Genomic DNA, 14,726 nt, shown 5'->3' with positions numbered 1-14,726 from the left:
AACAACAACAACAACATTGAAAGTATGTGAAAGGAAATCAACTGATCTTATTTCTAAGGAATAATCAGACTGTCCTCAAAGACAAATGTATTTGTCCTTCTGGAAGTCTACAATATAGTCAATACTCCGCACCAACTCCTCCGTAACTCAAATATTCTCAATTCTTCGGCCTTCCTTAAGGTTCAACTTTCACATGTTTGTGATGTGGTTGGAAATACTATGGGTGGAGTCAGACATACATTAGTCATCCAAGTGCCATCTGTGCTTGTCAAGACTAAAAAGGATCTTTTAATCTTGTTCAGTGCTACATGTCATTTGATTTCTTGAGTGTCATTTCGGTGGGCATTGACTGTACAGCCAATTAAAAATGAAATCATTGACCAGTCACATCAATTTTTTTTCTTCATTTGTCCTTTTATTTTCGTTATTCCATTTGTGAGGATTTGTTTTCTCGTGTTATGGTGCAATGCAGACTGAAGGCTTTGATCTTCACAAAGAGGTGTTTCAAATCCATTTCACTTTCAGCATGAAAAATTTTGTCATTTTGATCACAGAATCAAAATGTTAGAGAATCCCCCTTCAATTCCAATGTCCTATTTCTTTCTTATATAATACAGCTCCTTGGATTATTTATTCAGAATCCAGATTGAATAAGGATAGTAAAAGGATACAACCCCAATGCACACATCTTTCCTAATTTTAAACCCCACAGCAACCCATTGTTAAGCTCAAATAACTACTTGTTGATCTATGTACAGGTTCCACATAAACTCAATTAAGTGTTTGAAATCTCCATTTTTTGAGATGTTATCCATAATTTGTTATGATACACATAATTAATTGTTCTGCATTGTAAGGTGCATGTGATCCAAGCCATGGTCTTTTCAATCACTTATTATGATTTTGAGAACTGGACAATGAAAAAGGATGACAGAAGACTTGATGCCCTCAAGTTGTGGTGTTGGAGAAAAGTACTGAATATCCCAGGGGCTGCCAAAGGAACAAGCAGATATGTCTGCAGGAAAGTGCATCCAGATTGCTCCAAGAGTGGCAAAGCTGCATCTTTCATACTTTTGAGACATCTTGCTAGGAGAGGCTATTCCTGGGGAAAGGATATCGTGTTTGGAAAGTAGAGGGTCAGCGAAAGAGAAGACGACCCTCAATGGGACGGACTGACACAGTAACTGTAGCAATAGGTCAAGTATATCAGGGATGATGAGGATGGCACAAGATAGGACAAGGTTCAGATCTGTTGTTCACAGGGTCGCTGATAACCATGCTTGACTCAATGGTACCTAATAAAACAAAGATAACCAGCTATCTGGTATTCATTCTCTGCATTCAGCTAAGATCCATCTAATGTCAGCAATGATATTCCTCATTCCACATCATCTCCTGAATCCAGGTGGAATTTCTATACTAATATACTACTACAATTATTTTGTTTTATTATGGTCAGCAAAACGTTATTTGTGGATGATATCAATGTTATTTGATCATTTTCTTAGATCATTGTCTTTGAATGAGCATAAATATTAATCTTCTCCAGTCAGTTGGCCAGAAAGCTATCTTCTAATTTTCTTTGCATAGACAAGTAAGTGCTTTGCATATTGCATTTGTTTATTGAAATATTTCAATTAGTATCTTATAAATTCTTGGAGGCACATGGGTTTTTTTTCCCCCAGTGCCTTTAGTTCAGGTGGACTTTGTCTTCAATTTTTCTTCATTTCTTTCAGTTGAGAAATGCCAAGTGTGTTCTTCCCTATCTGGTTTCTAACTCCAGATTATTGCACAATTCTTTGTAGTGCTTTTGTTTGCTTGGCTCCACAGTCAATACCTTTGGCACCTACTAGTAGCCAGGAAATTAAAAGATGTATTGCAATGGGAAAGTCTGCCATTAGGGACCTCTCTAAAGTACTGAAGATCAATGGTGTCTCTCTGGAGACTAAGGTGCGTCTGATACAGGCTATGGTCTTTGCAATCACTTGTTATGCATCAGAGAGTTGGACAATGACCAAGAAGGCTAGAAGGAGAATTGATGCCTTTGAGCTGTGATGCTGGAGAAGAGTGTTGAGAGTACCATGGACTGCTAGGTAAACAAATAGATTCATCCTGGAGAGGGTTAAACTGGGTAGCTCCTTGGAGGCAAGGATTCTGAGGCTCCGTCTAACATACTTTGGACATGTTGTAAGGAGGGACCAGTCCTTGGAGACGGACATCATGCTTGGGAGGGTGGAGGGACAGCACAGGAGGGGAAGGCCTTCTGTGAGGTGGATTGATCCAGTGACTGGGGTAATCAGATGAGTGTATCAGAGACAGTGCAATTGGAACAGGACAGAGCAGAGTTTAGGGCTGTTGTAGATAGGGTCGTTATGAGTTGCAAGCAACTCGATGGCACATAACACAACAACAACTACTACTTTACTTTGCCTTTTCAAGCTGCTCATTGAAATCTTATGTTCCATTCTTTTCTTCCACTATGACTTACATTCATTTTAGCTACTCTGTGCTCAAAACCAAATTTCAGAAATTCTTTTTTTATTTGCTTGCTACTAAGCCAAAGGGTTGCTATGAGTCGTCTACAACTCGACGCACTTAACAATGACATAGAGCTCAGTTGACCAATGAAAGTGATGCTACTAAGCCAAAGGTGGGTGATATTAATTTGTGGGCCTCAGGTCTGGTTTTAATTGTTTTTGGCCATACATTCTTCTAAGTGGTATAGCACTGGTCTGTGCATTGCTGTACAGAGGTAACTCGTGGTTGCTGTGAAGCTGAACACTGTGATACTGCTGTGTCAAACGCGATAATGGTTACCCATGCTAGACAGTGTTTGGTGGAGCTCCTAGATTAAGCAGGAGTGGCATCCACTTCTGAAATAGCTTGCCCCCGGAAACCTAATGAACTTGGAGAAATGATGAAAGTCATACAAGTGTTCAGGTCTTTCATTCATAGGGTCGCTATGAGTCGCCTACAACTTGACGGCACCTAACAACATTTTATCACATCAGATGGTTGAGTGCTTTAGGGGACAGTGGTGTACGCTCGAGCCTTCTTGGCAGCCACCTTCCTCATGGTGGCCAGGACATTGCTAAGCTCTTCTCGTTTTCTCTTGGCACAGACGTGTTTCTCCACCCTTTTCTTGCTGACCTTGAGGGCCTGCTTATCCTTGGAGACCTTGAACAGTCCCATGACGTGTTCCTGATAGGGCGTGAAGCCACATACTTCCCAGATCATGTCTCAAAGGAACTTAATGTGTTTGATGGGGTTCCCATGGGGGGCTGTGCCTCGACTTGCTCACATTCTGGGTTACTCTGTGACACTTGTCGAAGTCCACGACCTTAGGGTAGAGCACAGTCATGGCTTCTGTACTTCTATGGGTGCAAGGCATCTCAGAATTTCTTCTGAAATCAGTTTTGATCTTTAATTTATTTCTTGTTGTAATAAGTTTTTGTCTTCTTTATGTATGGTATCTTTCAAATCATAATATAACTTATCTGGTCTTTGGTCTTTACTGGTCAATGCCTCAAATCTATTTTTTCATTAGACTCTAAGTTCAGGTGGATATATGAAAAATTGTATCTGAGCTCTCAAAGGCTTGTTTTCATTTTCTTTAGCTTCAACTTGAACTTGCATGTGAATACTTAATCATTCTACTCTCAACTCCTGGCTTTGTCCTAACTGATAACACTGACTTTCTCCATTGTCCCTTTACACATATGTGCTCCACATGTATAGTTGTCATTTATAGTGTTGAATTCAAAAAAGAATTTTAAAAAGTTGAATTAGTCTTATTTAGGACCTATCAGGTCATATTTTCCCATTACCAATCCTTGTTTAATTCCAGCTTTCACAAACCAATGACCACAAATCATGATGTCCATCTATTGAATGTATAGGTGATGAGTTTTAAACTATAAAGCTTGTAAAAATCTCTAATTTCTCCATATATATCATTAGTAATTGGTGTATCAATTTGAATAATAATCATTATTGACTGGTCTTCCTTATAGGCATATGAATATTATTCCATGACCAGCAGTAGTAGGGCTAGGGTATTTATAAAGGCCATGAGCAACTCTGAAACAGAATCCTGAGCAATCTCATCCCATGCTGTTTATAGCCTCTAAAAACACTGGAGAGTCAGTTCTGAGTTGATTTCTTTTCAATCACAATGAGTGAGTTTTATCAATTCTTAGTTTACATAAGAAACATATTTATCTTTCATATTATATATGAAATATTTGGAGCTGGAATGATATGATGTTTCAAATTGGCTTCAAATAATACGAAAACTAAGAGGAAGGGATAGAAAAGAAAGCACTATGGCTATTGAGTTGTTAATTGTTGGAATGGCTGATGAGGTGTATTAGAACTTGTTATTTTCTATCATTTAATATATACTTTTTTTAAATCCTCCAACTAAAATTTAAAATAATAAGGCATCTCAGTTGCCTCTCTTCTTTACCACTGAAGTTTTTAGCCTGGAATACAGTATACGTATTAGAAGACATCTTTTATTATTATACCATATTTAGGCAAATTTAAGCCATTTTTTTCATCAGTGATTATAGAAGAAATGGTGATATGAGAAACACACAAAGTAAAACGCTTCGTTTGGAATGAAGTCTCTTTATTGGCCACAAAGATGTTTTTGTATGTTTTAAAGCCATAGTCAACATCTTTTCATCTGGCTTTATGAATTTGGTACCTAATTTCCTCTAGTTGTTCTTTGATCAGTGTTTCTGGTCATTTCTAACTCCTTTCCCTTCAGGCCTGATATCTAATTCACTGTAAAAAGTAAATACACAAAATAGGATTAAGAGCTCATTCCTAAGAATCTTGCCTATTTCCTTCCTTATTCTTCCACTATGTCCTTCCAAGGGAGATTCTGATAGAGGATCTGGTTACTACAACTGCTTATTTTACAAGCATTTGTTAAGAACCCTCTTTTTTTCCTTTTCTCATTTACTGTTAGCATTTATAAAACAAGAATTTGAAGTCCATACACTCCCACTTAAGTACACAAAGCTTATTCTAGATAAAGTAATGTAGACATTTCTGGAAAAATCTCAATTGGCCTAGGTTGCGGGGTGGGGGGGTGTGTTATTTTGTGTTGGTTTTTTTTACTTTTATTGTTGTTGGACCAGGAGGCAGTCATCAGAACAGAGCAAAGGAACACTGTGTGGTTTAAAGTTGGGAAGGGTGTGTCCTATCTCCATACCTTTTCAATCTATATGCTGAACAGATTATCTAGAAGGTTGAGCTTGATAAGGAGAAATGTGGCATAAAGATTAGAGGAAGACTCATCAGCAATCTGTGTTTTGCAGATGACACAACCCTGTTTGCTGAAACTGAGGAGGATCTGAAGTGCTTGTTGCAGAAGGTCAAGGACTGCAACCTTCAATATGGATTGAAGCTCAACATCAAGAAAACAAAGATTCTCACCACTGGGCCAATTGGCAACACCATAATAGATGGTAAAGAGATTGAGATTGTTAACATCTTTAGTTTGCTTGGCTCCACAATCAACATGGTTGGCACCAGCAGCCAGGAAATTAAAAGATATATTGCATTGGGAAAGTCTGTTAGAGATCGCTCCAAAGTACTGAAGAACAATGGTGTCAGTCTGAAGACTAAGGTGTGCCTGATCCAAGCCATAGTCTTAGTAATTACTTGTTATGCATCAAAAAGCTGGAAAATGTCTAGGGATGATAGAAGAATTGATGCCTTTGAGTTGTGGTGCTAGAGAAAAGTTTTGAATATAAAATGGCAAAGAGAACAAACAAGTTCATCCTAGAGATGGTGAGACCAGGCTGCTCCTTGGAGGCAAGGATTCAGAAGCTTCATCTGACATAATTTGGACCTGTTGCAAGGTGAGACCAGTCCTTGGAGAAGGACATCATGCTTGGGAGGGTGGAGGGACAGTGCAAAAGAGGGAGACTCTCAATGAGATGGATTGATTCAGTGACTGGGGCAATGGGGGTAGAGATGTGTCAGAGACAATAAAATTGGCACAGGATAGAGCAGGGTTTAGGGCTGTTGTTCATGGGGTCACTATGAGTTGCAGGAGACTCGACAGCACATAACAACAAGTACCATCAAGTTGAGTCAACTCATAATGATTTTATGAACAACCAACCTGAATCCTGCCTTATCCTGTGCCGTCCTCATCATTTCGGCCACTTTCAAGCCCATTACTGAAGTCATCTATCCATTGGGGTCTTTCTCTCCTTCGCTCACCTTCCATCTTGATGTCCTGTTCTAAGGAATAGCCTAGTCTTAGCTACATATCCAAAGAATGAAAGACAAAGCGTCACTATCTTTGCTTCCAAGAAGCACTCTGACTGCACTTTATCTAAGACGTATTTGCTCTCTCGGTAGTCCATGGGATAATTAGTACTCTCCTTCAGCACCACAGGCATCAATTCTTTTTCTATACATTTAGTCACTCTAAAATTCATTTCTTCTTATTGTTACATGTCATGGAGTCAGAACCAACTCATAGCTGACGCTCCAGTGGGCTTTCAAAGGCTGTAAAACACATGAGAAGACATTGCCATCCTTCTTCCACAGAGCTGATAGTGGATTGAAGTGCAGCCCAATTCTTTTTCCATTAAGACACCAAAGCATAGAAAAGTCATTTAGAGAACTCTAAACTGTTGTTTAAGGAACATGTGGCTGCATTTGGGATTTCTTGTGAACCTATCATCAGTACTTCACCTCTAGATACACCCTTCCTCTCTTTGAGCAATTTGCAAGAATAAATAAGGAAGTAAGCTTTCTACTCATCTTAACACACACTAGCCCAATTTAGAAAACCTCAACCAATAATCTCCTTTCTAGAATATCCTAAATCATCCCTTTAAAAACCAAAACACTAAACCCACTGCCAACGAGTAAATTCTAACTCAAAGTGACACTACAGAACAGATGCCCTTCAGAGTTTTCAAGACTAAATCTTTATGGAAGCCGTCTACCTCATGTTCCTCCTGTGGAGTCTCTGTTGGGTTTAAACATGGGACCTACTGGTTAGCAGTCAAATACTTAAACCACTGTATCACCAAGAGTCTTCCAAGTCATTCCCATGAGACTGTTATAAATGAGGAAAAAGTATTGAAAGGGAGATGCACAATGATTAGGGAGGATAGAAGGAGAATTGATGCCTTTGAGCTGTGGTGCTGGAGAAGAGTATTGAATATACCATGGACTGCTAGGAAAACAAACAGGTTCATCCTGGAAAGGGTTAAACCAGGCTGCTCTTTGGAGGCAAGGATTCTGGGGCTTCATCTGCCACACTTTGGACATGTTGCAAGGAGGGACCACTCCTTGGAGAATGATGTCATGCTTGGGAAGGCAGAGGGAGAGCACAGGAGGGGAAGACCCTCTAGGAGGTGGATTGATTCAGTGACTAGGGTAATCTGGGTGGGTGTGTTGGAGACAATGAGATTGGCCCAGGACAGAGCAGAGTTTAGGGCTGTTGTACACAGGGTTACTGTAAACTGCAAGTGACTCAATGGCACATAGCAACAATTTTAATTGTAAAAGGCTTTGTAATACAAATAAAACCCATCGCCATCAAGATGCTTTTGATTCACAGGGAGCCTCCCTCAGGTTTCTGGTATTTTCATTTCTATAAAAGGAGACTGTCTACCTTTCTCCCAGGAAACAGCTGGTGAATGAACCACAGGCCTTTCTGTAGCAGCACAGCACCTAGTGCACTTGACCATCAAACACAAATCATGAACTCTAGGAAAATGATGAACTTTTCTTAATAATACATCAGTATTGGTTTATCAGTTATAACAATGCACCACTGTAAGCAAAACATTCAAGAGAGTAGAGAGGAAAGAGCTTACATAGGCAGTGTGTAATTTCTGCAACATTTCTCTGTAAATTAAAAAAAAATACTCAAAAAAAGTGAAACTCAAACCCACACTTATTGCCATCCAGTCTATTCTGACTTGCAGAGACCCTCGAGGAGAGGATGAAATGCCCCACAGGTTTCAACTAAACTAAGACTCTTTACAAGTGTAGAATGTGGAATGTTTCTCCAGGAAGCGGTTGCTTGGTTTGGGTCACTCAACATTTAGTGCCGTTGAGCACTTTAACTGCTGTGCCATCAGGCTCTGCTACTGTTGTTGCTGTTGTTATGTGCTGTTGAGTTGCCTATGACTCATAGCGACCCTACGTACAACAGCCTTAGACCCTAAAATTTTTTTTTTTTTTTTTTTTAAAAAAAGGTTGGTTCTTATTTTGGTTTTCAATTGAATCCCTGAATGCAAATGGTTAGTGTTTTCAGCTGCTGATCAGAAGGTTGAAAGTTCCAGTTCAACCAAAGGCCCCTCAGAAGAAAAGGCTGGGGGATCTATGCCTCAAACTATCAGCTGTTAAAACCTCATTCTCTATCCTGTTACATTTCTGCTCTGACATACTTGGGGTTGATGTAGTTACAATTGGCTCAAAGGCAAAAAATAAAAAGTGAAATTAAAGACAGACAACAGTTACATGAGCTAAAGTGTCTCTGAAGAACCTTAACATTCTCAGTTCACCATGCATAAGCACCATAGTGCACTTGCCCTCAGCAAAGTCTAACTTATTTTTTCTAAGATTGAGTAGTTCATTCCATTGCTTTCCTTGTCCGCCCTCATTCCTTCCCTGCCATCCCTCAGTCCTTTGCCTGGAGCCAAATAGTGAGAATTGCACTGGCCACTGAAACTTCCTTTCCCGATGAACACTGCAGCCCAGTAGGCACTGGCCCAAGAGGGAGTCAGGCTAGGTGAGGTGTTCAGGAGGTTCCAACCCTCCTAGGATGAAGTCTGAAGACAGGATACCTGGAGACTTTCCCACGTACCTTTCCAAGTACCTTGTGAATCATCTACTAAGGGTGGCTCTCCTTAATCTATCACACCACTTCTTGAGGAGATATTGTCCTTTGAAAGGAAAATTGGAGAAAAGTTTGCTAGTCAATGTCTGGCTGGGAACTGGCCATTGCATGGAGGCTTTACCCTATCATAGTTGTTGTTGTTAGTTTGATTGCGTACAACTCACTTAACCGATAAACAGCCCACCTTTATCCTGTCCTATCCTGTGCCATCCTCACCATCTCTGACATACTTGAGCCCATTGCTTCAGTCACTGTGTCAGTTCACCTGGTTGAGGGTCTTCCTCTTCTTCTCTACTTTTCTAAGTATGATTTCCTCTCCAAGGAATAGCCTCTCCCAACAACATGCCCAAAGTATGTTAAATGAAGCTTCATCATCTTTGCCTCCAAGGAGAACTCTGGCTGCACCATCTCCGAGACATATCAGTCTGTGGAATATTCTGTACTCTTCTCCAACAACACAGCTCACAAGCATCAATTCTTCTTCATTTTTATTTATTGCCCAGTTCTCAGATTCATAGCAAGTGATTAAAAAGACCATGGCCTGAATCAGGCATACTTTAGTCCTCAAATGGACATCAGTGTTTCTCAGTAATTTGGAGAGGTCCCTGACTACAGACTTCCCCAGTGCAATACATTTCCTGATCCTTTTCATAGTAGACAAGGACACCTACAAATCATCCCCTCCATGCTCCTGCCTCCGAGTATAACTGCATATGATCCCTAAGTCCTCCATCTTCCTGGGCAAGCAGATCTCAATTTGAAAATAAATCCAAAGACATTTCTTGATCTACATTGAACTATATCCTTCTCAAGAAGCCTTGTAGGAAAGCAACTCAGAAGGGGAGGAAAAGAAAAGGTGCTTATTCTTTAAGAGATAAAATAGGCCCCAGAGGTATGCAGTTCAAATCCAACAGATGCTCTGCTGGAAAAGGAGGGTAATCTCCTCCTGTACCAGTCAGATCTGACTTGACAGTACACACACAAATAATAAAATAAAATAAATTTTTTAAAGAAGAGATAAAATAGGAATTTGGAAAGATGGAAAATGGTGCAACAGAACTTAAGGTCACAATGTGGTTTATCTGCTCATGGAGACTGGAGAAAAGGCAAGACACCTACTCATCTTCACAAGGTGGGCCACTCAGTTGTCTGTACATACACCACCTGCCCAGATTTTTCACAATCACCTGGGAGAATTTGCTTTATACTGATGATATATTGGGCCTTCTGAAACAATGGCCCTGCACTAGGAATTTCTTGTTTTTATAACAAGTAGCCATCTCGTTTTATCCTGGTGCTAGAAAGTCCATCTGCCTTGCTCTAGGAGGCCAGTCCTTGAGAACTGCATGCCCAGCTGGCTTTTGGTTGGGTCGAGTCACTGTAAGGTGCAGACAGGAGACCAGTGGAAAAGAGGAGAGAATGATCAGGGATCATTTCTCTTTTACTTTTCTGTTTCCTGGTAGTTCTGGTAGTGACTGTACCCCTCTCCCATATCACAGCTCCCACATAGAAGTAAGTCTCTCTGTTTCCAGGCTCCAATAATACCCTCTCCCACGTCTCGCCAATTCAGTCACAGGGAAGCTAACAGCTTCCTGCTCTTTCAAGTCTTCAGTGCTTCAGCAATCCTGGTCTGTTTCTTTAACATCCTCTCCTCATTTTCTGAAGTAATACCTTCATTAGTCGCTTTATCGGAAACATCCAGGATACAGGGTTTCCTGCCTGAGCTCTTCCAGCTCCAGGCACTGACAAACATTCTAGGCCAGAGCCTGCCTCCAAGTTTTCCACCTGCCTTTCCAATTTTCTACCACACTCATCCTCTGGATTTCCGCTTAGCTCCCTCCCTCACCTCTTTCTGGTCTCTGCTCAAATGCTACCTAATCAGAGGTGGGTTTCTGGTTATATAAAAGGGTAGACTTGCTCATCTCCTTGCACCTGCCCTCCTGTCCCCCTTACCATACTCTGAATGCCTTCATAATGATGTATATTGTTTCACAATTGTAAAGTGATAAAAATCGTTATTGTGTCTCTGGTGGAGATCCCCAAAAGATCTCTACTGCAATCCCAAAGGAACGTGGTTCAAGTCCACCAGCTGCTCTGTAGGAGAAGCATTGGCAGACTCCTCCGGTACAATTTACTGCCTCTGAAAACGCACTGGTCAGCTGGGGGTCGCCAGCACAGGACAACTCCTGCTGGAAGGTGCTGTATTGATACAGTCTGCAGAGAGCCAGGTGCTAGCCCAAAGGCTGCACTGCTCTCAAGGTTCAAATCCACCAGCTGTTCCAAGGGAGGAAAAATATAAAGTCTATGCTCACTAAATCTACAGCCTTGAAAATCTGAGGAGGGGTCAGCTAAGAGTGGGTTTCAACTTGATGGCAATGAAAACTAGAGCGGTCCTTAATAGATCCTTTCTAGAACAGAATTTCTTTTGTAGTTAATTATTGTTGTTATCATGTACTATCTAGTTGGAACCAATGCATAACTGACCCTCCAGTAGGTTTTCAGAGGCAGTAAATTGCACAGGAAATTGTCCATCTTTTCCTCTGGGAGTAACTAGTAGATTAAAACTACATACCTTTGGACTGGCAGAGCAAGTCCTTACCACTAAGCCACCAGGCTTCTCTTTGTAGTTAACTACTAAGAGTTAAAAATGGCAGGCATGTGGTAGGGACTTTGCATGTGTTGACTGACTGACTGAATCAATGTTCTGTATAGACACTGCTTGACTCTTTATCTCACTTTTATCTACAACTTAGTGCTATAAACTGGATGCAGACTCTTCCCATCACTTCTCACACATTAACTTAGACCATGAATACTAATTTTAAAAATATATTTAACACTGTACTTAGAGATGTTAAGTTCAGCGTAGAGAAATCAAGGCAAAACAAAACAAAAAACAAATTAAAAAAACACCCCCCCCAAAAAAAACAACCTCCAAGTTCCCACTGCCACCAGCATGTGGGATCTAGATACAGATCCCTAAAACTGGGAGTAAAGTGTAATAAAGAATATCTATACCTCAACTCAGTGATATTGGTTATTCTGGTGTGGGGGGTGGGGACATGGGAGGTTATGTGGTGAAGGCAGTCTCTCCACGTGTTTCCCACAGGAAGGGCCCTATGGTGGTGGGGGGCGAGAGGCCAATGTCCAGAGTACTGAAGAGCAATGATGTCAGCTTAGAGACTAAGGTGCACCTGATTTAGCCCATATTCTTTGCAATTACTTGCTATGCCTCAGAGAGCCGGACAATGACTAAGGATGATAGAAAAGAATCAATGCCTTTGAGTTGTGGTGTTGGAGAAGAATATTGAATATGCCATGGACTGCTAAGAGAACAAACAGGTTCATCCTGGAGAGGATGAGGCAAGGATTTTGAAGCTTCATCTGACATACTTTGGGCATGTTGCAAGGAGAAATCAGCCAGTCCCTGAAAAAGGATATCATGCTTGAATGGGTGGAGGGACAGTGTAAGAGAGGAAGACCCTGGATAAGACAGAGTGACTCAGTAACTGGGGTAATGGGGGTAGGTGTGTCAGAGACAATGAGGTTGGCTCAGGTTAGAGCAGCGTTCAGAGCTGTTTGTTGTATAAAGGATTGTTATGAATTGTAAGTGATTTGACAGCACATATCAACAACATATCTTAAATCAAGAATGGATATTTTTCGAAGGTAGAACAGGAATGGGTAGTAAATAGCTAAAAAGGAAAGAATGAAGAAAGAATGTCAAGTTATTTGGAGAAGTTATGTGGGTGAGCAAAGTTCTTGTCCTCTGGAGTTGTTCTTTTTAGTTGCCTTCAAGTCAACAATTCAGACACCATCAAAACAACAAATCATCCTATTGTGTGCAATTCTCATGGTCTCCACCAAGCTCAAGACCATTGTTACAGTGACTGTTTAAGTCCATCTCAGTTGGAAACAATCCAGTGACTGTTTCAACCATCCATTGAGGATTTTTTCTACTTCGCTGATCCTCTTGTGAGATATATTAAAAGATTAGTGTCTCCTGACAATGTACCCAAAATATGTGACATAAAATTTTATCATCTTTGCCACTAAGGAACATTGTGATTTCACTTCCTCCAAGAATTATTTAATGTTCTCCTGGCAGTATGTAATATATTCAGCACTCTTCTACAACATCACAATTCAAAGGCATCAATTGTTCTTCAATATTCTTCATTTCTCATCCAACTGCCACATGGACAGAAAGCAATGAAAAATGTCATGGCTTGGATCAGGTACCCCGTATTCTTTAAACTGCCACCTTGCTCTTTAGCACTTGGGAGAGGTTCTTAACAATAAATTTGTCCAGTGTAACACAACATATTTGGATTTCTTAACTGCTGCTACCAATAATATTCACTGTAGATCCAAGTGAAATGAAAGTATTGACAGTTGTAATATTTTCTCTATTATGATGTTGCCACTGGTCTAGCTATAAGATTTTTACTTTCCTGATGGAGATGTAGTCCATATTTAAGCTGTAGTTTCACCTTCTTCAGTCAGTACTTCAAGTCTTCACTTTCTGCAAGCAAGGTTGTGCCAACTGCATAATGCAGATGTCGGTGAGCTTTCCTCCAATCTTGATACCACATTCTTCATTTAGCCCAGCTTCCTGAATTAAGTTGCTCAGTATACAGATTGAATAGATATGGAGAATGGAAACAACCCAAACATGCCCCTTTCCTAATTTTAAACCATAAAGTATCCTCTTGTTATGTTTGAACTGCTTCTTGGTCTATGCATAGTTTTTCATGAGCACAATTAAATGTTCTGGAATTCCCATTCTTCTCAATGTTATCTATAATCAATTTGATCCACACAGTCCAATGACTTCGTAGTTGTTGTTGTTATGTGCTGTCAAGTCATTTGCGACTCATAGCAACCCTATGCACAACAGCCCTAAACCCTGCTCTATTCTGTGCCAATTTCATTGCCTCCGACACACCCATCCCGATTACCCCAGTCACTGAATCAATCCACCTCATAGAGGGTCTTCCCCTCCTGGACTGTCCCTCTACTCTACTCAGCATGATGTCCCTCTCTAAAGACCTGTCTCTCCTTACAACATGTCCAAAGTATGTCAGACGAAGCCCCAGAATCCTTGCCTCCAAGGAGTAGCCTGGTTTAATCCTCTCTATGATGAATCTGTTTGTTTTCTTGGCAGTTCATGGTACATTCAATACTCTTCTCCAGCACCACAGATCAAAGGTGTCAATTCTCCTTCTATCCTCCCTAGTCATTGTCCAACTCTCTGATGCATAACAAGCGATTGCAAAAACCATGGCCTGTATCAGGCGCACCTTAGTCTCCAGAGAGACACCGCTGCTCTTGAGTACTTTAGAGAGGTCCCTAACTGCAGACTTTCCCATCGCAATACGTTTTTTTATTTCCTGGTTACTGGTGCCAAGAGTGTTGACCATGGAGCCGATCAAACTGAAGCTGTGAACAATCTCAATCTCTTTACCATCCATCCTGATGCTATCGATTGGTCCAGTGGTGAGAATTTTTGTCTTCTGGACATTGAGCCTCAGTCCATATTGAAGGCTGCAGTCCTTGACCCTCTGCTGTAAGTGCATGAGGTCCTCCTCAGTTTCAGGGAGCAGGGTTGTGTCATCTGCATAACGCATATTGTTGATAGATCATCCACCAATCCTAACACCACGCATCTCCTCATAGAGCCCAGCCTCTCGGATAATCTGCTCTGCATACGGGTTGAAAAGGTATGGAGATAGGACACATCCCTGGTGTACACCCTTCCCAATTTTGAACCATGCAGTGTTGTCCTGCTCTGTTCTGACGACTGCCTCTTGGTCCAAGTATAGGTTTCGCATTAGCA

The 14,726-nt window shown here is 40.9% G+C and overlaps 1 protein-coding gene across 1 annotated transcript; it reads right to left on the bottom strand.

Moving 5' to 3' along the window:
- Nucleotides 1-3,024: 3,024 nt before the first annotated feature.
- LOC102875284 (60S ribosomal protein L36-like) lies at nucleotides 3,025-3,361 on the bottom strand. The gene is made up of 2 exons (XM_006891949.1): nucleotides 3,302-3,361; nucleotides 3,025-3,201 (listed from the first exon to the last, which is right to left on the bottom strand). Exons 1-2 carry the CDS (start codon nucleotides 3,359-3,361, stop codon nucleotides 3,025-3,027), a joined length of 237 nt encoding a protein of 78 aa, XP_006892011.1.
- Nucleotides 3,362-14,726: the final 11,365 nt, after the last annotated feature.

Source organism: Elephantulus edwardii, unplaced genomic scaffold (assembly GCF_000299155.1).
Source record: "Elephantulus edwardii isolate Elephantulus edwardi_28Jun2011 unplaced genomic scaffold, EleEdw1.0 scaffold00106, whole genome shotgun sequence".
In the NCBI taxonomy this organism is placed as follows: Eukaryota; Metazoa; Chordata; class Mammalia; order Macroscelidea; family Macroscelididae; genus Elephantulus; species Elephantulus edwardii.
This window is presented reverse-complemented; position numbering and strand designations above follow the sequence as displayed.

Excerpts from the sequence above, each read along its gene's own strand:
- LOC102875284 (XM_006891949.1), bottom strand. The coding sequence starts at position 3,361 with ATGACTGTGCTCTACCCTAAGGTCGTGGACTTCGACAAGTGTCACAGA. Across the intron at positions 3,202-3,301 it reads GTCACAGAGTAACCCAGAAT|GAACACGTCATGGGACTGTT; the intron begins GTGAGCAAGTCG and ends ACGCCCTATCAG.